General features: G+C 42.6%; 1 protein-coding gene across 12 annotated transcripts; it reads left to right on the top strand.

Annotated features, from left to right (window-relative positions):
- Positions 1 to 358: 358 nt before the first annotated feature.
- Positions 359 to 22,744, top strand: picalmb (phosphatidylinositol binding clathrin assembly protein b). Of its 12 annotated transcripts, none has more exons than XM_047593757.1 (24): positions 359 to 1,256; positions 6,766 to 6,908; positions 7,002 to 7,076; positions 7,161 to 7,270; positions 8,584 to 8,677; positions 8,884 to 8,995; positions 9,086 to 9,192; positions 9,273 to 9,314; positions 10,449 to 10,460; positions 11,042 to 11,127; positions 11,221 to 11,344; positions 11,453 to 11,580; positions 12,218 to 12,318; positions 12,459 to 12,611; positions 13,000 to 13,083; positions 14,781 to 14,867; positions 15,076 to 15,192; positions 17,339 to 17,455; positions 17,592 to 17,622; positions 17,712 to 17,811; positions 18,287 to 18,346; positions 19,144 to 19,248; positions 19,640 to 19,745; positions 21,183 to 22,744. In XM_047593757.1, exons 1-23 carry the CDS (start codon positions 1,127 to 1,129, stop codon positions 19,730 to 19,732), a joined length of 2,211 nt encoding a protein of 736 aa, XP_047449713.1. In that variant the 5' UTR covers positions 359 to 1,126; the 3' UTR covers positions 19,733 to 19,745; positions 21,183 to 22,744. The 12 variants fall into 12 exon arrangements, with proteins under 12 accessions (XP_047449713.1, XP_047449718.1, XP_047449710.1 ...); XM_047593754.1 differs by having other exon boundaries at positions 362 to 1,256; positions 11,447 to 11,580; XM_047593756.1 differs by having other exon boundaries at positions 365 to 1,256; positions 7,002 to 7,077; positions 7,168 to 7,270; positions 11,447 to 11,580.
- Positions 22,745 to 23,159: the final 415 nt, after the last annotated feature.

Raw genomic sequence — 23,159 nt, 5'->3', positions numbered from 1 at the left:
ATTTCCTCAAATTATTTCCAAGTTAGAATTTTCTCAGGAATATTCTCATCCTGGATAAACAGCTTCATGAAGGAAATATGGCTGTAAACACGTCAAACGCTCTTCATAAATTGGACTTTTTTTTTTTTTGGCTCATTCCTTCACTCCAGCTGCTTTACGGCTCAATCAATACAGGCTTCATCGTGTCTTCCAGGCCTCCAGTGATTGAGCATTCGTGCTTTCTTTTCTTTTTTTTTTTTTTTCTCTTTCCAACCCCCCAGCTGGTCTGCGGTCAGCTGTCGTACACCTGCGCCAGCGCGGACTTGACGCATCCGCGGTGCGAAATCTGACTCAGGGTCTGCAGGGCGGCGTGCGTCGTGCTCAGCCCTTCTCTCGTAGCGGCCCCTCGGAGGAGAGCAGCGCTAAGCAGGCCCGCCATTACCCCGAAACCGGTGCTGCCTTTCTTTGACTGCGCTTTCCAACCGGGAGGAAGAGGAGGAGGAAGAGGAGAAGGAGGAGCGGCGGTTGCCGACGACTGGCGGAGCGGCGGAGGCAGGCAGGCAGGCGGGCAGGCAGGCGGGCAGGAGAAGGAGGAGGAGGCGACGGAGAAGGAGGAGGAGAGACGCAGGGATCCGGTGTGCCACATCGGGATGAGAGCGAGACACAGACCCGGGTCGGATGAGTCAGCGAGCGGACCCCGCAATCACGGCATCCCCCTGAAATCTGAATGAATCCGGACGGAAGCGAAAAGCGCAACAAGGAGGAAACAATCTAACAATTCTTTTTTTTTTCTTTCCTTCTTTTTTTTTTTTTTTTGTTGTTGTCTCTTTATTCCGCCCTCCCCCTTTTTTTTTTTGCTTTGCTCTCCGCTCCGGCGTCTGCCATAGCCTACTTCTCATTTTTATTTAAGCTGGGAATTTAGAGAAAAAAAAAACAAAAAAAAAAAGGAGGAAGAGAGTCCGGGAAGGCTGCGGACGGAGGAGGCGGAGGTTTTAATTCACACATATACACACACACACACACACACACACACACACACACATATATATAAATATATGTATTATACATTTTTATTTAAAAAAAAGAAACCCAAACCCAGACGAGCCGTGCATTTTTAAAGTCTTTTGTTGCACTGGGTGAAGCGAAGATGTCGGGGCAGAGCATTACGGACAGGATAACTGCAGCCCAGCACAGTGTAACGGGATCCGCCGTGTCGAAAACAGTATGCAAGGCCACCACGCACGAAATAATGGGCCCGAAGAAGAAGCATTTGGATTGTGAGTATGTTTTTAAGTTGATGTATTTGAGAAAACATCGCCGCAGGCTCCTGCTTCGGCGAGTTATGGCGATGGTGGAGCCACAAGGCCTCAAAAGCCTGGGCTGTGTGCTACTGGCTGCTCATGTCAGGGAGATTATATTGTTTCAACAGTGGGGACAGGCCTTGTTGACACAGTGCTCAGAGAGGACTTTAAACGTGCACCAGCCCTTTTTTTTTCTGTTAATGATTACAAATCATTTTCATTTTGTGCCATTTTTAACTAGTCTGTCTGGTTTTGCCTCTTTGCCCTCGTATCTATTTGTATTTAAATGTGCAGCCTCCATAGCCAGTAACATTAGCATTGACAGGAATCTCTCCCATTCATAATGATTCCAGTAATGTGATACCTGCTGTTACCTTGACACCCTGAGGTGACTCCGTAATGGCAGAAATCACACTTTCCTTCCTCATACGACAGGAAGCAGGCAACTCTGTGTATCCTGATGCAAGAATAAGAGCCCGGACTCTCCTCTGGTGATGCATAGTCACTGGTGGATGATTGTCTGCGCATCGATCTGCTTGCCTGATGAAAGTGGTTTCATATGAAAGGCCCTGCATCATCCTCAGAGCTCAGCGTGCAACCTTTTTACGTGCTTTTCAATCTGGGTTTTTCGATCTGCCGCGAGCGCGTTGGCTTCAAGTTGCAGGTTTCGCACCTGTTGTGCAGCTCAGGCGACTTCTCCCCCCCCTCCCCTCGAGCTCAGAGAAGTGAAAGTTGGCAGTGACACTCCTGCTGGCTCGTCCCTGACTGATTGACTGACTGACTGATTGACTGACTGACTGACTGACTGACGTGTCTCGGCCTTGCGTGTGCGTGGACGGCAGCGTGGCGTCCTCTTGTTGTGTGTTGACACACGAGGGATGCCCGTGTGGTCGCGTTGACAGCCAGCATGAGGTCAGGAGACGTTCTGACGTATCATAAGCTCAATTCCGTCACAGGGGAGAAGTTATTTCGTAAAGTCCCGTCATACGAGTGATGCCTCTATCAGTGAGCTGACAAATGAGCACAGGCTGTTCTGTTTGTGTTTACGTATGGGGGAAATTAAAGAACTAGCTAACCCATTAGCTAACCTAAGCTGGATGTACGAGGAGGGGTGAAGCTCCAAGAAAGGCCAAAAATATTCAAAAAGATTGTTGTGATATATGGTGAGACTTAAAGCGACTGTAGGAAGAGCCATGTTCATCACAAGAGCGGATAGCATGGAAAACTCTGTTATTAATTTAGACTCTTATAGATAGTTAGAAGCTACAGCAGCTAAATCTTTTGACTTTCAGCTTACAAATGATCAAAACAGCCAACAAATCAATTAATTCACTGATGTTTACACGGTTAAGACTGGATATTGAAAGTTTTTCTTTAAATATTTTTGTCAGTGCTGATAAACTTACTAATGTTTGACTTGTGAGAAATATAAACCCAAACCATTTTAAACCAAGAAAAGGAGACAAGATTTCACAAAATGTCCAGTCGACGTCCTTTTGTATCGAAATCAGGATTTCAATTTCACTATTTTATCAGTTATTCAGAGTCAGAGTTGATGGTTCTTGACACTGTCTGGTACGTGCTATGGTCACAGTTTCAACATGTCATCGATGTCATCTATTATCTGAGCATCCTTTTGCACACATAGATAATGGCGGGGGGGCAAAGGGCGGGATACACCCTCAACAGGTCAACAGTCCATCACAGGACTGACACGGGGGAGACGGGCAACATTTCACCACCGATTTAGAATCAATTATTAACCCGATCAGAGCACGCGAATGCTAAAACAATATGAAGGTTTAACGCCAGTCTCTTCGTCTGGAGCTGAGAGATATGTGAGCTTTTATAAATCGGCTTTAAACAAATTTGTTTGATGCTGCTTTGGTTAATTGGTAAGTGATGTGATCTGTGTGAAATGTCTGAAATTGGTGGCGATCAGGAGACGAGATCGTCGCTTGGATGATTCACAGATCACCGGAAGGAGTTACAGGTTCCAATATTATCACCTATACGCCACAGAGACACGTGTTTCTACGTTTTTTAAACATTAAAAGGCCCCTGATACAAGCTGTTGCTCAAGATTTAGGCCCAAACAAATGAGATAATGAATCTGAAAAGGAACTTATGTTAAACACCAGCTTTTGGTTCTTCTTCCAGGTTTTAATAATCTGTGGAGGCGTTATACTTAGTCCTGCACATTATTATTTCTTCCGGCCAATAAAACAGTGTCATAAAGATGCTATTCTATGATGACACTGTAGTCATGCTGTAGTTTGTTTTCCTACTAAAGCGTATCTTATCAGGCGTTGGTCGTTTTCAACGTGTCTTCTGGTGCTGTTGGGCCCATTGGCTCTATTCAGACCCCTGACGTCACCTTTCCAGCTGATTTGAGAGATGACTCTGATAAGTCATGATTAAGGGCACGAGAACTGGAAGTTTATAGGATATGCTTCAGTGGCTCTACTTGGTTTTCATCAAAATTACAACAATATTTCCCCAACAACATGATCGTTTAGAGTTGAAACACTGTATAAATCATGATTGGAGAGAGGCCTGCAGCTCTCTCTAGCCTCCCCAACAGTAGCTCTTCTACTTTCCTCTTTTGAATTATGAATACAAACTACTGCCACCTGCGGGTATGAATTCTTATTTCCATTCACGCAGGTGTACAACACATCTGTCAGCTGCTCTTTAGTGTTCGCTGTGCGTTCGTGTGCGACTCTTTGTGCGGCCTTTATTCTTTAATGCTGGATCGGCGTGTCCCCCCGTTACCATACATCAGTTTGGTCTAGTAAGTAAAAACCTCATTTTAAGCATATCCCGAACATGGTTTTTCATTTGCGTGGATTTCAAACTGAGCCTGGATGAGTTCTATTTTTTAATGCAGCGCGGTTTAGCAGCATCACGCTCTGTCATGACTCCTACATGAGTCACATTTGTGTCTCGTGAATTAATTCAGTCAGAAATTGTTAATGTCAAAGACTGTGGGGTATTTAACAGGCTGATTGTAACATGACAGTGGTGACAGTGTGTCCTCCTCCCCCATATTCCTCCTCCTCCTCCTCCTCCCCGTCTTCTTCTTCTTCTTCTTCTTCTTCTTCTTCTTCTTCTCTGGGCAGTTCAGCCACTCGTGCTAACTGCTGCTGCTGCTGCTGCTCCTCTCTGGAAGGTTATCCTGTCCTACTTAGAGTCCCCCTGCCTTTTGAAAAGTCAAATATAGGACAGAAAGGGAGGCCCAGTTACCCCGTCAGACTGATCACTACTGTGAGTGGCAGGATTATTAGTACCGATGGGCCCAGCTGCTTCCACTAGCATCATTCACGGGGATGCAGAGGAAGTGGCACAGAACGCGGTTCACTTAGGTTTAGCTTGAAATAATTTTTGTTCCCATTTGCAAATCACAAGGAACAATATGACCATCGTATCCCGCTGCAACGATGCCTGATTGCTCTGGCACAACAAAATAATGGTTTACGGCCTATTATGCATGTTTTATGCAGAAAACGTCCGCATTTGACAAACCGTTCCCTCATTTTACCCGGTGATTTTAGAGGATGTTATAGTGGAATAACGGCTCCGGTTATGACTCCAGCGTATAATACCGGGCTGTCACTGTCGATTTATGTCACCAGTTAGTTTGTCACTTACTGGTTTGATTAGTTAATTAGCTGTTTAGACAATAAAATGGCAGAAAGGGGTGAGAGATGAGGCCTGAAGTCTGCGGAGTCAAAACACGACATTAATGACACAGAGATCATGTAAAGGCATGAGGAGTTAAAATATAAATGACACATTTAAATGTTGCACTGTGGAGTTTTAAGGACCCTGAAATGTGTAGTTAACAATTTTAGACAGATAAACAACAGACATTAGACTCTAATGTCTTTTTAAGTTATATTTGTTTTAAATTCCACTAAATAAACCACTGTATACGACTGTATTGAACACAGACAAACAGCAAATCTTGTCATTTAATAAGCTGCAATGAGCAAATATTTCGCAAGCAATTCCTTGTCTTTTTACCAGTGAATCTAAATATTTGTGTAATTGTTTCAGCTCCAGTGTATTGATGTTTTCCACTAAGATGATGTTGGATCTGGAGATCTGAGGTCATTTAGATATTCATGTTCTTTAGGTGGTTTCTTTAGATTAGGGATGCCCAACTTTTTTGCACCAAATACTGTATTAATATTTGTAAATATTCTACCTCTGGTCGCTGTGGTGTGCTACCATTTGTGACTTTTTCTGTGAGAGAAATCTCTGTAGCAGCTCAGATGCCCTGACCAGTGAGCTCCCTCTTGTGGTGAGGGGAGGAGCAGCACAGACGCCGCAAAGTTCAATATTATATAATATTTGACGATGATCATAAACATCTACTTAAATTTAGTCATGAGAATCAGTCTGTGCTGTGGTTTTGTGGTTTCATTACACTGCCTCCAGGTGACCAGACTTAAAAAAACGCTCTCACGTGAGCTGTGGTGGACGTAAGTGGCTCATCAGAGGTTAAAGATCAGCATCTGTGGTCACTTTCTTCGGTTTTACTTTAGACAGCGGCTCAACAAGCAGCTCACCTGATGAAATGTTTTAGATGTTTGTTGGTTTAAGAAAGAGATGAGATGCATCAAACTGAATTAGATCATGAGATTTATTTGTTTACATGATCTAAAACATGAATCACAACACAGTATCATTGGCATCTGCCATAAATGTAATGGATTTAATCATTTTTATCCTCAACTTTATTGACAACAAATTAAATAAAAGAAGCCAACCATGGTGTACCCAAGTTTTCAAGGGCACTGCTGCCTTTGATCTTCTTTCCAAACACTAGTTGTTTGAACAACTACTTGCTTTACCTCCATGTTTTTCTTCCTGGAAACTCGTGGGACAAACATTCGCAGAAAAAAATGTATTCATCCCAACCAGAGAGAGAAAAATGGCAAATATTATTTTTGCCTCCTCAGTCTGATTGAAAATTTCTTCTGATCGAATCCGTTGTTCTGATTGAGATTCATATTATGACTTTGGTGTTTAATATTTGATCTAACATATATATATACATTTAAAGTGTATGATAATAAATCAGTCGTGCAAATAAGTGAAACACGCCATCATTTTTTTTTTTTTTTACGTCATTCTACTTTATTATAAATCCAACAGGTTCACAGCACTGAGAGATTTTTTTGATGTTTTCCTTTCAGATAAATTTAAAGGAAAACCACAGTAGCTGCTGATTCACGAATGAATTAACTGATGAATAACTTCAGCTGCGTCTGCTCTTATTGTAAAAAGAAGAGTATTGTGATAAATTCTGCAGCCTTCCTGTATGGATGTTGTGTTAATGCTTTGTTATTGTGAAGCATATTTGTAGAATAAGGTGTGGTATTTTAGAGTAGAGCTATGTGACGTTTTGCTGCTTTATAAGTCATAACGCTTTATAGCAATCAGCCTGTGATCTCATGAGTCTCTCTTCTGTTTGCAGATCTGATCCACTGCACCAACGAGATGAACGTGAACATCCCTCAGCTGGCGGACTCGTTGTTCGAGAGGACCACCAACACCAGCTGGGTGGTTGTGTTCAAATCCCTCATCACCACACACCACCTCATGGTCTACGGCAACGAGGTGAGAGAGGCCTTGGCCTCATCCTGCTGACGTGTTGTTTTTTTTATCCTCTACCAGTAACATTAAACTGACCGTTTGTTTCCCTCGCTGCAGCGTTTTGTCCAGTACTTGGCTTCAAGGAATACACTTTTCAATCTCAGTAATTTTTTGGACAAAAGTGGGTTACAAGGTAACTTTTTATTCTGTGCAGCTTCAACAGTTTTTTAAAATAATAAATCAACTAAAGTCTAAACCTGCGTCCGCTGTTTTCACGTTCCAGGATACGACATGTCCACATTTATCCGGAGGTATAGTCGATACCTGAACGAGAAAGCTGTGTCGTACAGACAGGTTGCCTTCGACTTCACAAAAGTTAAACGCGGGTAAGTTTGAACAATTTTATGCTCGCTGTTCTTAAGATGAGCATGATGAAGACGACTGATGTAAATATTTAAACTGGTCAGCCACAACATTAAAACCACTAACAGGAGAAGTAAATAGCATTGACTATCTGGTGAAAATACAATGTTCTGCTGGGAAACGTTTGGAGCTGGCATTAATGTGACTTTTACTTAGACATGTAGCACCCACCTGGAGCAGATCAGGCCTCCCCACCCCATGATGCAATGATGCAATGATACTGCAGGACACAACTAAAGCAACTAAAAAAAAAAAAAAAAAAAACATGAAAAACAGCTCAAGGTGTTGACCTGACCTCCAAATTCTGATACTGATGCACCTCTGTACTTGATTTAGCGTAGCCTGATGCTACAGTGCTACGTGTAAAATGTCCGACTAGTTTATGTCACCACCACATCTGCTACATCAAAAAGAAGCTTGTTACTTTCCTGCCCAGATGTTTCTGGTTTCTGGTGCGATATTGGTTCATGAGAACATTCGTCAATACTGGCTCCATCTTCAGTGCATCCTACTCTACCGACTTTTAATTTTAAACTTCTAAATGTGGGAACACATGTGGGACGCTTACGTTTAGGACTTTGACAAACTGTGTTCATGATGGAGATTTTCGAATTCCATCAAACAATTCTTCCCTGAAGTTTCTCAGACATGACGTAAAACCACTTGTTTTGTTTGAACTTCGGGGCAGAATATTATTATACAACGAGAGAGAGAGAGAGATGATGCAACTTCACATTGTGATAAACTGGAAACAAAGAATATTTACATTTTTCTTGGAATAATGATTACTATATTTTATTTATAGTCAACAAATCCTTGAAAAGTCTGTTCTCGATATAGTGCCCATATTTTCTGTCGTGAAGGGCAACGATGTGACCCAGTGACAGGTTTTTAAGAGTTTTACCACAGTGGAGATTAGAGAAGTAGACTAGGATCAATTCATTGTTGGTCTTTTTGTTGGATTTTGTAACTAATTAAAATCTAGAAAATTATGAAAGTTGTCCTTTAACCGTATATTGGTTCATTCCAGCTGCTCCAATATGATACATGCTTATAAACTGAATATTTTTTTAAATTCTCACACAAAATAAGATATTTACAGATGTCATCTTAACGTTTTTTCCACCATTTTCTACCATTTTAAAGACGACTGGCTGATTCATTGACGATAGTAATCACTACAGCCAGTGCAAACCAGGAGGCTGTGTTCTTACTTCCCCTTTTTCTCTCGTCCTCTCTGCCCTCTCCTGCTCCGTCTCCACATGTGTCCACGCAGAGTGGACGGCGTGATGAGGACCATGAATACAGAGAAGCTGCTGAAGACGATCCCCATTATTCAGAACCAGATGGACGCCCTTCTCGATTTCAATGTGAGTTTAAGGTGAAGCCTCCCGCGGCGCTGCGGCTTCCGAGCTGCTCGTCTGCAGCGTGCAGATTGCGCCAAGGCTGCTGCTGCTGCGTTATCTTAATTTAGAGAGTTGTATTGGTTTTTTTGGGGGGAGGTTTTTTGCGTGTCAACAAAATGGCTGCGAAGAAGCTGCGAGATAAATGTCCCGGGCTGATTGCTTTCCCTCAGGTCAATGCCAACGAGCTGACTAATGGAGTCATCAATGCAGCCTTCATGCTCCTCTTCAAAGACTCCATCAGGCTCTTTGCTGCTTATAACGAAGGCATTATCAACCTGCTTGGTGAGGACCACTCGCTCTTTACTGGTTAAATTTGTCCCACCATTTAGAGGTTGGAAATGAATAAATGTAATCTGTGCTCTAACCGAACAGAGAAATACTTTGACATGAAGAAGACCCAGTGTAAAGAAGGTCTGGACATTTACAAGAAGTTTCTCACCAGAATGACCCGGATATCAGAATTCCTGAAAGTGGCCGAGGTAAATTACACAACCTTCTTCTCGCAGACGCTCCCGCTGTCATGATTGAGCGTCGTCTGACTCGGGTTTCTCTCTAACAGCAGGTGGGAATCGATCGAGGAGACATCCCAGACCTTTCGCAGGTGAGACCCTTCCGTCTGAAAACGCGAATGTTTCCGTTCACTAATAATACCGCTTCCTCTACCACAGAAGATTAAATGGTAATATATAAAAATAGTCAGAAAAGCCTCAATCCAACTGTCAGACGTGTAGGAAATGAAAATAAAACAGCGCAACGTCTACATAGATACATGCATCTCAACAGAAAACCTCAAAACAAAGAGATGACAGATTCAGTATTTAAACTAAAATACTGAATAATGAGTTTTATCTTATTGCTGGTTGCTTGTCAGGACCTGGGACAAGACACTGTAGAGCAGATGCTAACAGCTAGCGCGTTAGTGCTGCTCTCCGTTGCTTTTACAAGTTGTTTATTTCTGCATATAAAAGACCTGTAAAGCTACACATACATTTCAGTGCCGGCATCAGTGCCGTGTTACTCCAACGAGGCGCAAGCAACCGTTTGCAGATAAATAATACAGGTGAATTTCTAATTATAATCAGCACAAGCCATTAAACTTTAATCATACCCAACAATATGCTAATTAACGACAGAATACAGTAAACAGCGTTTTTCTTAATTGGGGTTTCGCTGAATAAATAAGAACTTTTGATATGATATGATACCATCATCAGGTAAAAGTTATTCATTCGTAGTTATTCATGTTGAAATGTGACACTGGGGTGGAAATAATGTTTAATATTTAGTGGTAAGTTAACCAAAGGATTAATCGACTGCTCATTAAATAATGTGTTGCAGCCCTGATCTCCCCTCTTAATAGCTTTGGCCTCTTTTTTTTATTTTTTTTTTTTCATCAGCTTCGTCTTTTGTTCGCCTAAAGTGCAGCGCACCCGGCAAATATGTTCTCTAAAACGAGACACTTTGCATGATTTACTTATTAAGTGCATGTTTTCCAGAGAAGGTCTTCTTCTTCTTCTTCTTCTCTTTCTTCTTCTTCTGTTTCTTCCTCTTCTTCTGATTCTTCCAACAGTAAATAAAGGTGCCAAGTCCACACTCTAGCTACAAATCCACTGCGTAAAATCTGTGGGAACCAATTACGTTTAAACATTTTACCCCGGAAGCTAAAAGTGAATTCCCCTCTGACTGTCACCACCTTTATATTCTGTATTTTCCCCCCCTTATCTTTCCACTTTAGTTCACAGTTTGTGTAAGTACTATCATTTCACTCTTCTTCTTCTACTGTGTGCGTGACTTGCCTCAGTGTTGTCTTTTTGCATGCCTCTGCTCTGACTCTGTCCCCCACATCGTGGTGAAAACAAGTTGAAGGAAAAAACACTCGCCGTGGTAAATTTCTCTTCACTCTTGGTCGTGTCGTATCGAGGTGTAAACAAAAGCGTAGCTCATCTCCTGTGACAATGGCTGCCCTGTTGTGCTTAGACACGGCCAGTTCAACAACGGCCCGGCTTGTTGAAAGGCGCCGTGGTGCAGTACGTCATCCCACACAGATGTTTAACGCTCATCCAAAGTAGCTTTTTGGCTGGAATGCAGTCGTTGATAAGTGGTGGGTAACTTGTGGCTCAGAGCTGGTTTAAAAAAAATTTTTTAAAAAATGCTAATCCAAGGCATAAATTGGCTGTGGACAGCACACCAGCAGCTTTAATGGTGTGGTGGTATGTATTTCTGGTCCATCTCAGTTGCCCACCACTGTCTTAAATGGTCTTGGTGTCCATCCAGAATACATTTTCCTGACTCGGGAAGTCGCTGACTGAGTGTTTTCTGTCACATCAGGCTCCCAGTAGCCTTCTGGAAGCTCTGGAGCAGCACTTGGCCTCTTTAGAGGGGAAGAAGGTCAAAGACTCCACCGCAGCCAGCAGGTACATTAATTCATCGCCGTTTCTGAATCCGGTCAGAGGAAGCTTCACCGTCCGTGCTGCTACTAATACAGCCATTTTTTTTCCCCCCTGAAGGGCCAGCACTCTCTCCAACGCCGTGTCGTCCCTGGCCAGCACGGGGATGTCGTTCACTAAGGTGGACGAGCGGGAGAAGCAGGCGGCGCTCGAGGAGGAGCAGGCCCGGCTCAAAGCCCTCAAGGTGAGCGTCGGAGACAAAAAAAAGGAGCGCGTCGGGTGAACGTCTCCGCTTCTCTTTCTTTTTCGCCCGTTTGTTTGAACTGCGCCTCCTCCACTTGCTCAGGAGCAGAGGCTCAAGGAGCTCTCCAAGAGGCCGTCCTTCGCTACTACCGACACGTCGCCGATCTCCACCACCGGGGGCACTATCAGCACAGCACCAGCCATCGACCTCTTCTCTACACCCAGCTGCTCTAATGGGTACTGCTTACATAGACAAGGGCTCTGTCGTTTTTATTAGTTTATTTGCTACAAGTAAGCAGTTTTAAAGTCAAGAAATCATCTTGAAGCTATTGAATCTTGAAATAGAAAGTAAATTAGACACGGCACTTAAGGATCAGAAAAGCCTGAATTTCCTTATATTCTATAGACTTAAGAGGCAGGTATGTGCGATCTCAGCCCAAAGTAGTGTAACATCCCTTTCATGATAGTTTCTTCTACTTATTGTCACATTTGAAAACCGCAGCTGGAGGCTAGTGCCTGGAAAGTGCCTGCATTATACAAGTAGCTTCCAGTTAATTTTCTGTTGAGTGACATTATGGGTGATGAATTATTTATGGGCGAATCAGCTAATTGATGAAGGCACGCAGCCTTGATTGGAAGCCTTAAAGCCTTCTGACTCAATCTGCGCTCTCATTTTAAGATCACTAAAGCGTTTTATGTAACAGGCAAAACTGAGCCAACAGAGGTTCAAACACTGATTTAATATCTTTTAGATTCATGCGGCCTTAAGAGTTATTTTTCAGACGACACCAGGGTGAGACCCGTGCATTACTGTTTCAGTTATTTCTGCTTGTAAAGGGGTTAAAAGTTGTATTTTTTATTTATTTTTTTCCAGTGCCGTGAAGATGGAGAGTGATCTTTTTGACCTGCAGTCAACTTTCCAGGCCTCCATGCAACCCGGCTCCACAGGGCTTCCAGTGGCGACGGCGTGGGCAGGTAAACCACGTTTCCGGACCCCTGCGACCGGTCCTGCATGCTCTCCTTCTCTTGTTGTTGTCTGACTCTGATGCCCACCTCTTCCTCTCTTCTGTCTTCTGTCTCTATCTCTCTCTCTCTTTCTTTCTTTGCCTGCGTAGATCCTTTCACCTCCGCTGAAGCTGGAGATGACTCCATGCCAAACCTTAACCCTTTCCTCTCAAAACTCGTTGTCGAGGCCACTCACTTACCTGTCGTGTCTTCAGACGGTGTTAGCTTTTCCTCTAGGACATCTGGTCATGAAATGTTTGGTGGTAACGACTCATTTGGTTTTTCCTGTCGCTCTTGTTCATTTTCTCTGTGGTAACTTACAAGCATGAGTAGCCTTGCATGTTTACTGTGCTGCTATACTGTCAATGTTGATTATCTGTGTGTGTGTGTGTGTGTGTGCAAGTGTCTAAACGATCTTCTTCTTGTCATTGCTCTTCATACCAACCTCAGGCCATGTTGTTTTCAGCTCCTTAATTTCCAGCCGAGACCCTCCATGTCCTGCTGTAGAGGCCATAACGCCCATTTGCTTCACAGTTGCCGCTCATCCTCTTCTTAGTGAACAGTTTGGTGTTGCATTGTAGTGCAAAGATGCAGTAGAGCTTCACGTTGACGCCTGTTCTTCTTTTACCAACACTATGTTTGATTCTCCAGATCGTTACAATCCCTTTATTGACACAAACTCATCCGTTTCAACCAATTACAAACGCACAGTGCGGATAGAACACTCCGTCTCAGGTACTATGATGGCTCACCATCCCTGCCTATGTTTCCTGGCAAACATAGCGTCCCATGCAAATCCCCCCCAGCGCCTTTATTATTATCATTATTATTATTATTATGATATTTGTAGAAAATGGGGACATAAACTAGTATTTTAACATTTTGGGAAATACTGTCTTTTTTTTTTTTTTTCCACGGGTCAGTTTAAAGATTGATGCCACTCTCATGTCTCTCTGCTACAGCCTGTCAGCTATAGGGCTTAAAGTGCTTAAGTTCACACTGAATTATGGTGGCTTCTTCCAGACGCTAACTCAGATTAGAGCACCAGAAGTGAATTCTTTGAAGAGAGTCGTAATTAAATGGATGCTTACTACAGCAGCGCATCCACCGTGCCAGGGGTGTTGAACTCATTTTAGTTCAGGGGCCACATTCAGCCCAGTTTGAACTCAAGTGGGTCGAACCAGTTGCACAGCAGTGTATCAAGCTATAAATAACGACATCTCTTTAGCGTTTCCCTTTGTTTGAGTGGAAATAAGGCAATTTCTGCATAGTTACCAGTCTCAGTGTTGTGTTATGTCCGCAACTCTCATCTCATAAAATCATGTGAAACCTGGGAAGAGCAGTTACTTTTATTGGAAAAATTGCAGGGAATGTCTTCAATGTAATTCACTTTGCAGATTCATCCTGCAGGTCAACTCAGACCGTCTGGAGGGCCACTTATGTATGTTTAACACCTGAGATCATAATGAAGCTTTCAAAATCAAAACGAACAGAGAGCTTTTTGGACGATTACAGTGAGTTAACTGTTGGTCAAATATCAGTGTCCTTGAGGAGTCGACGTGTCCTCAATAAAGACTCTCTAGAGCAGATGCTAACTACTAGTCACTACTTTCCGGTGTAACAGTTTATTTGTGCACATGTAGACCTTTAATACTGTGCAGCATAGATTTAAGTTGATGAAAACAACCTTTAGCAGATAAAGGATACAGTTGCATCATTCACAAACCATTGAGTTAAATCATACTCAACGCTGTGTTTGGTTAATTAATGGAAGAATGTAGATAAACCGCACGTTTCCCAATTAGATCTACACAGAATAAATGTTGACTTTTGTGAGGACTAGTGCCATTTGTTAAAGGTCAAAGTTCTGCTTTTTCTTTATTTATAGCTTAATGTTAAAATATATTATGAGACAGTGTTTGAAAAAAATAGTGTAATAGTAGAGGTTATTGTTATTATTCTGTGTTTAACCCAAGTGTTAGTCAACTAATAGATTAACCATGTAAATAAATGCCTGTAGCTGCTGTGAGGTGAGCCAGGTATTTAAAAAAAAAAACAACAAAAAAAATAGATTAAAAACCTAAATGTTGGTATTAAATCTGCAAATATAAGTGTATAAGTGTCTGACCCTCTGCTGAAGTCTTTTTTTTTTTAACTTACTGTTCAGACATGAGTGTGGCATCGATCTAACCCTCTGGGTTACTACAATAATCTTCTGCACATTTTCTTTTATTCTCCTACCAATATTACTTTTTTTTTTTAATGCTTTTAAAAATGTCACATGTTAGCTGTCTTCTTGCCTGTATTGCTGTCATTTCCCACTTGTCTCTCTCTGGTCTGGCCTTGAAATGCCTTTTCCCTTTGCTTTCTTTTTTTTTTTCTTCTTCTTCCTCTCTTTCTTATTTGTCTTCCTGCTTCCTGTGGCGTGTCAGACTCCTTCTGTGGTCCAGTGTCTCAGCACCTCCCACATCAGGCTCCCTTCCCCACAGAGCCCTCTACTGTAGCAGGTCTATTCAGAGGTACTGAGGCCAGATCGATGCTGCTTTTCTGTTCTGTAGAGGAAGTTGTAGCGTTTCTTCTGGAGTATTCTGTGATTTACGTGCGGACACTGTAGTAACGCAGGCCGATGCAGAAACAGTAAATCCGAGCAGTGGTGAGTTTATAGAGCGGTCCCACTTTGTGCGATTGTGTGACTGCAGCTTTGTTCTTCTTCGTCTCCTCCTGAAGGATACTCCACACCACAGGCTCCTCCTCAGCAGACAGCGGGAGGACTCCAAGTGGACTTTGAGTCTGTTTTCGGAGCCAAAGCTACGGGCGGCGGTGGCGGCAGCCTCAACTCTGATGGTGAGGATTTCACGTTCACATGCAACACCTGTGCAAGAGGTTCCTAGTGTTCAGACGGACGAGTCAAAGGAGAGCCAGCCTTCTGTTTCTGACACAAAAGTAAATCAAAGAAATCCGCCTGAAGTAGGTCAAACTAAATTTCTGAGGAAGACGATCTGAAATGGATTGCTCATGAGGTCCACAGAGGTTTGACATCATGTTACGACTGTTAAAGAAACTACATTAGGTTTAAGGTAGCTGTAGCTGAAATGGGCGGAAAATCATAATATAAGACGCACACTATGTCAAGTAATTTGTTTAGAGCAGGAGTCTTTAACGTTTTCCAGGCCAAGGACCCCTGAACTGAGACCCTACTATATGTGTTCTATATTAAACGCTATTTATAAATATACAACATTATTATTGTCTTTTTGCATTCAGTATTAAGCTATTCAAATAATAAAAAGGGTTCAAATATTCATTGTTTTACGTCCAACAGTAGGGTGGCCGTGCAGCTACCGTAAACATAAACACGTCTGACATATATAAACATACCTGAGACTGAAAAGCCTCTTGGCTGATTGTGGGCAATCTGACAGAGTCATCGTAATATGCACCCTTGTGATTGCCTCAGCAGAGATAGGGGCAGGTCGTACAGGAGGCTTAGCGTATAGTTTTACTGCTGACTGAAAAATAACGTCTTCTGCCTCCATTTATCCCTTCACTAAAATATGTTGGATTCACGTGAATGTGTATTTAAAGAAATTTAAATTAAAAAAAATGTCCCCCCTGCAATACCTCTGCGGACCCCCTAAGGGTCGCGGGCCCCCTGTTGAAGACCTACGGTTTAGAGAGCTGCTGCAGATGATGGATACGTCTGAAACACCTGCAGCATTTGGGGTCACAGCCTGCGAGTCGACAGTGAAGAACATACTGTCGTTTTCTCTGTGCTGCAAGCAGCCCAAAAGTGCACATAAAGGTTCTAGATGACAGATAATGGACCTCAAACCCCTGAGCTTGTAATTTAAGGTATTGTCGAAACTGAAATCGTATCAAATTATTGCTAATATCGCAAAATAAAGAGCCACCATTTCATCCATGGCATTTCTTTTAAAGCAGAAAGAGCTGGTGTTATTTGTTTTATTATCTCCTCAGGGCTTTACAGAAAGTTTTCTCTCAGCTTTACTGTTTTATTTCACCGCCTCTGTCCTCATAGTGTCATCGTTGGCTACAACAGGTGCTGTAGCTGTTTCCAGGCAAAATAATCAGGTTCTATATACCCGCTATAAGTCACCTGGCCAGTACCAAACTACAGAGAAATAAAACATGTTCATTATTTTAGTTTCCAGGAGATTGAAAACAGAGCTTAAACACGGTGTGCTTACATAGAGGCCTTATCTCCACCTGGAGTCCAGTAATATGACTCCAAACGAATGATAACGTTGCTCTTTTAATGCAGTAGATGCGTTTTATCACGTTTCCTGTAATACTTCAAAGTGAGATGATCTTTCAGCTGGTTTCGTTTGCACCGTTGTTCTCAGACCGTGATTTATTTTCCCCATCTCATTTTCCGACGGCGCAGACTCTCATCACCATTTAGTTTCAAATCATTTACAGTAAACGTCTCGAAGATGCAATAACAAGAAGATTTGCTTCATTTTCTTTCTTTTTGCAGCGATCAATACTCAAACTCTCTAAACAAGGTCTCGGGGATTGGCGAATAACCTCGCCCCTCTTGACAGGTTTTCTATTCTATGAAAAATAATAAGTCTCAGAAGATGAAACAAAATGAAGCCAGCAGACCTGTTTAGATGAAATGTGCCGCGCCAGCGTATCTGATCAGAACCGTACCGATAGCAACAGAAGGCTGAGCGCTGGTGTGCATCTGCGGTTATTATGAGGCGCCGACCGTGAACCGAAACATCCCGGTGATGGCATCTGGCCCGCGCCCCGCTGTTCACGTCTTTCCTCCGTGTGTCTCCTCCGCCATCATTTCCCGTCATCTTTCTGCCGTCGGGTTTCTAATTAAGGAATAAAATTCATGTATGACAGAAATGAAAATAACTAAATTTACAGTTGCGCGTCTGCTACAGTGATGCGTTTTGTCATATTGAACGCGTGCTTGATGTTGTTTTGAGGTTCATCCATCTTCCTGATGTCATTACAGATATTACCGGGAGCATCCTGAAACCGACTCTCGCCGGTTCCAACCTGTCGTCCAATCAGCAGCCAGAGAAGCTGGTGTCGGACGACCTTGACTCCTCCCTGGCCAACCTTGTCGGCAGTGAGTGTGACGTCTGTGTTTCAGCTAATTAAAGCACATGTTCATTAAGGCACAAAATGAGTAAATATTTGCAGACTAACAGCTGCTCCTTTAATTCCCCCCCCTTTTTTTTTTTCTTTCTCTCGTCTCTATCCAGACCTAGGCATCGGAAACGGCACGATGAAAAAGTAAGCCGTGGCCGCGTGTTACTTTCGCAGCTCTGTGCTCTCGGGCGTCGTTACGAGCTGGTGCTAACGTCGCCTGTCTTAATCCGCAGTGACATCCACTGGAGCCAGCCGGGGGAGAAGAGGATGACCGGCGGCACCAACTGGCAGCCAAAGGCGGCGCCGACCACGACCTGGAACCCCGTCTCCATGGTGACGCACGCAGGCCTCTCGCTGTTGTGTGGTGATGTCTGCTCCTGCTGTGTTACTGTCGTGTTTTACTGCCAAGCGGAGAGGCACAGTGAAACTAATAATAAATAATAAAGCCTCGTTCAAATCCCACTGACTGCCTAAAAATACATCCACGGAGCAGAGTCTCTTTCGGCAGTACGTCATGTGTGTAAGATTTGGAAAAGAATGAGAATTTATTCAGAGAACTCTAATATCATCGACTATTGGAGGTTTATATTGTTCAATAGTCTTTAATGAACCGTTTCCAGTAAGTTCTAGACTTTAAGAAGATATTTTTAGACATTAAAATATTATTATATATATATATTTTTAGTTGTATGGAAATACATGAAAGGTTTAAATTTGTCATAGTGGGAGCTGATTTCTTATTGGCTATTGAGAGACTACAGTAGCTTATAGAAATCCTTAAATCTTTAATAAATACTTTTCTGTTCAGGCTCCGTCAATCATGGCCTTCCCTGCCACCACGCCCACAGGCATGATGGGATACGGCATGGTAAATATTCCTCTGTGTTTCTCCCCCTTTTTCTCCTGATCTGCTTTGAAAGTGACGCGTGTGTGTGTACACCGATCAGCCACAACATTAAAACCACTGACGAGAGACGTAAATAACATTAACCATCTTGTGACAGTGTTCCGCTAAAAAACACACAAAGTGTTGACCTGGCCTCAAAACTCGCTACAAACTGATCAAGTTTCTGTGGGATGATCCACAGAATCCCCTCCTCTCAACCTATAGCACCCAAATACCCCCCCACCCCCCCACTAACAACATCCTGTTGCCAGGATGGAGGCACAAGTTAGACCTACACAGTATTAGGAAGGTGGTCATAATGTTATGCCTGATCGGTGTATTTCTTTTTGGATGTTGTTGAAACATTGCTAGATCTATGTTTTTTCATTATTTGGAGAATTAACTCAAATGTCAGTGAATCAAGGGTTTACTATTATTAATAGTTTGGAAGATAAAACAAAGACGGAAGAATTTTTATTTTTTTTTATATTGTTTTTATTCTTGAGGAAGAGTAATTATGTTTTTCTGTTTATGACTCTTTTACTTTTATTTGTATGTGGGACATACATGACGTGTTTAATGCATTAGAAAAACTGTGTAATTCTAAGCTTCAGAAATGACCTTGGAACGGGACGCTCCGATCCGAGTTCATCCGCAAATGGATTTTTTTAGAAATCCTGAAAAAGCTCGAATTGAGATTGTTTTGTAAACAATGTTTTTTTTTAAATCTGTGAAGCGAATGACTTCTCTGATCTGGTCCGTGTGCGTCACACTCGCAGCCTCCACAAATGGGCTCCATGGGAATGATGAATCCGCCCACCATGATGTACAGCCAGCCCGTCATGAGGCCACCCAACCCGTTCGGCTCCGTGTCTAGCGCTCAGGTGGGTGTGCAGCGGCCTTGGCTGCCGCTCCGGGGTGATGCAGAGTGAAGTGTCTGTTTGTACAGTTATCAGGTTGAGTTAATGGGTGTATCCATTGTGCTGTGATGTGGACTCATAGTTAGTCACCGTGAGCTTCGTCGTTGTGTCGGTGTTGAATACTGTTGAAGATGATGGCAGTTTGTAATAATCGAGCCTTCACTCTCTGGAGCTGAAAGCTACGAAACTGTGAATCATCTTGTTTTTGACTCCCTGTTCCGAACAGCTCCTTTTTATTAACCCTTCTGTCATATATCACAGCTTCTCCAGACTAATCTCACCCCTCCTTCAGTCTCTGTACTGACTCTGACTTCTCCTCTGGTCCTCCTACTTCCTGTATTTCTTCCTCAAATAGCCCTCTGCAGCCTCTAGTCCTTCCAGCCAGAGTCCTCTCCGAGCCCCTGGACAGGACCCGTTTGCACACCTCTCTCTCAAGGATTTCTTGTAGAGCATCTTTTTAGGTACATCATGCTCTTTGCTTGCGGATGCACCTGCATGCTTTGCATGCCCAGTGCTAATACCTATTTTATTTCTTGACTTTTCTTTTTTTTTTTTTTTTTTTAAATCTTTGCACACTTGATGTTTTGTCTATCTGATTAGATGCTACGTGTATTATGCTCATTGGTTATGCATTAATTGATCGTTGTTGTGTGGGTTTCTTGCTTGTTTCGATAGCTTGAGCCTTTCTCACCCTTTGTTCTTCCATTGCCATCGCATATTGCTCAAACCTGAAAGCACTTAAAGCACTGCTGACTTAAAACTAACTGGCTGTTCGCTACGCTCTCTCTCACAGTTACTATTTAATGAAGTTTACGGTTATAACGGTGCCAACATTCACCTTCAGAATTTAAGCCCTCAACAGCAGCCGTTGGAAAACATGGTCAGTTATAGTGAGCTGCCTGATTCAGTCAGAGATAGATGAGTCAGAAAATAGACTTGATATGAAGATGGATCATGGAACAGCTCCTCAAAAGTGAAGCCAAAGCATGTAGAGCTCCCCCTAGTGACTGGCTGCAGTATAGGTCATGAGTTAGTGGATGTGACTTGGGCCAAACTAAAACTCTAAAATAAACATTAAATAACTTTCAAGGATTTCTGTCCTTGTAGGTAATTAATGTAATGTTGATGCACGTTCAAGTGTCAATTTTTTGGCTAAGCTTCGTCTTAGTTAGTCATTTGACGCTCTAGAAACAGAATTAATTAAACGAAAATGTGTGTGAGTCTGGCCGGCCGTCAATATCGTGGCTCCACAGTCGTGAGACGCCGCTGCCTGTATCTCTGGGAAAATAACGTCAGTTTAACAAATGCAAAGCCTTTATGAGCTGGAAACAAACATTGCTTCCAGCTCACTGACTGATCTCAGACAAATAGTCACAAAGATTTATTGATGAAAGTTCCACTATGATCTTATATTGCAGTGTAGAGCTCAGAATGTTGTTTCATTTTATCGTTGGCTGCCTAGTTTCATATTTATTACACAAAATGACCCCTGTTTCTGCACTGTTGGCACTGTATGATGGCTAATCGCAGCTCTTCCTGTTTCATCTTTTGAATTCCGAGTACAGACGGCAGCCACCTGCTGCTATGAAGAGTCACTTCCTCCGTTGCTGTAGTTTCTCAGATTTGAGCCGCTCATGTCCAGATTCTCCAGGACTTTAATTCTTTTAACATACAACTTCACTTAAACGATGCAACTGAGCAATTCAACTACTCAAATTACGACAAATTACCTTTTCTCCTGCGTCCATGAGGCGCCCGTCAAAATAAAACCCGGTGGTGCTCGCTGCCGCTGGACGGCTTGCCGCGCTGGGGAGAGGGTTTAGCGAACAGCCGCTGAGTAATAACTTCTCTTCTCATTCCAGCCTCCTTTCTAACGTTGTCCGTCGCCTTTCTTGCAGATGCAGTTCATGTAATTTGAAAGGAAGTGTCTCTCGGAAGACGAAGCACTTAGCAGCAAAACTTTGTCCTCGTTGCAGCCTAACTCTTCAGAGAAACATTCACACACACACACACACACACAAACACACACACACAACAAATCCCCCCCCCCCTCCTCCCCAAACACCCCCACCCCCTCCCAAATACAGCCATGTCGACAAGAATCCAGCGGTGCAGCGGCTGTCAGAAACCATGGTAACCGTGCCCAAATGACGTTCGGCGATAGCTCACACCCATTATTCTGTAAAACTTGTCAGAGACTTCGAGTGATGCTACTGTCTAACCCCCACCCCCCAACCCACCCTCACCCCCCCACCATTAAGAGGATTCCTTATCCATTTTACAGCGTAATCTGTAAAGATAGTTTTGGGTGCAGAGAAACCTTTAATGTTATGTATTTGGAGATGCTGCTGTGGTTGGGTTGTAAAGGCTTGATGTTCTGCGGGGAGGAGGGCGGAAGAAGAGCGGGCCCCTCCCTTTGTTGATCCGATCACCAGTCCTCCATTCCCCGCGGTTATTTAACTGTCACTGAGTAGTGATGCTAATGACGTTTACACCTGTTTAGTTTCTCGTCTTTTTTACCGTGTTTACAGTAGACATTCCTTGTGTGTTGTTTGTATTTATTTATGATTATTGGTTTAAGATCGGGGGGGTGAAAAAAAAATAATAAATAAAGAAAAGAAAAAAGAATAATGTAAAATCTACAGTACGTTGAACACATGTGGGAGTGCTTCAGCATTAAACAAGGATCTCAGACTATCATTAAGAGGTAGAGTTTAAAAATAGCTATTATATAAAAATTACACCTATTAAGCGGAATGATAGAGCACTAAATATTCTCTGAGTTTTGTGTTAAGAAAATTTTTTTACTAGATGAAAGATTTCACAGTCTCCCTTGTACGTAAAAGTGCGGGGGTTAGAGTACGAGTCAGTTAACAGTATATAGTCGATTCTGTGCCTATAGGGTTTTGTTTCGCAATGGATCGGTTTTTTCCTGAAAACACTTCATCCACGATTCTGAAGCGTCGCACTGGGTGGTGGGCTCCATTTGCTTTAAGCTTGGCATGCCATTGACTCACTGACTGTAATCAAGGCTGCCTTTACTCTGAATGTGAAAGAGTTGTCTTCATGTTGCACACATCTTTCCACACTGCAGTTCCTCAGCGAGAGTGGGTGCGGGCGGGCGGGTCACGGGGGTGGGGGTGGAGGGGGTGGGGCGGAGGAGGGTCGCAGATTCGATGTAAATTAATTGTATAAAAAGATCCCGAGGGGCCAGGGTTGGAGCGGAGGAGCACTGTTGATCGGTGCTCCGTGTACATAAAAACTGACTGTTCTTTGAGTGCTAAAGTGAAAGATGTATGAAATATGAAAGCAATTCAATCAAATTTGACTCTACCTAAGTTTGATTCAGGATATTCTCTGCGTTTGTCTCCGCAGATATTTTCTTTATGTAATTAGAACGTGTAGCAGACGATGACTGAAGTCTTTTTCTTTCTTTTACAAATAAAGAGCAGCTTCCACACACTGTTGTTCATGTATGTTTTGTTAAAGGGGAAACTGAATTAAACTCAATGCGTTTGGAGGAAAATGTGCATACGCTAGTTTTTTAAATTTTTTTATTTACTTTTTTTTTTTTTTTTAGATAATGTAGAGTGAGCTTATCCAAAACACAAAGGTTAAAACAAAGACATTCTTGAAATAGTTTTTAAATCAAAATATTTCCTACCTCAAGTATAAATGCATATAGATCTCAAACTGGTTGATGGGTCTTAGTAGAGGAGTAGTGAAACCAACTTGATTAATGTTATTTATGAAAGAAAAATCTATGTGATTGAAAAATGTACTTATTTGAACTTTAGCCTGGACTCTTTTTTTATACATAGTTTCTTTTAGGAAAAGTTTGATAAAGTGTTGATTAACACTGAACTATCCTCTAG

The sequence above is a fragment of the Mugil cephalus genome, chromosome 9 (genome assembly GCF_022458985.1).
Source record: "Mugil cephalus isolate CIBA_MC_2020 chromosome 9, CIBA_Mcephalus_1.1, whole genome shotgun sequence".
NCBI classification, from domain to species: Eukaryota; Metazoa; Chordata; class Actinopteri; order Mugiliformes; family Mugilidae; genus Mugil; species Mugil cephalus.
This window is presented reverse-complemented; position numbering and strand designations above follow the sequence as displayed.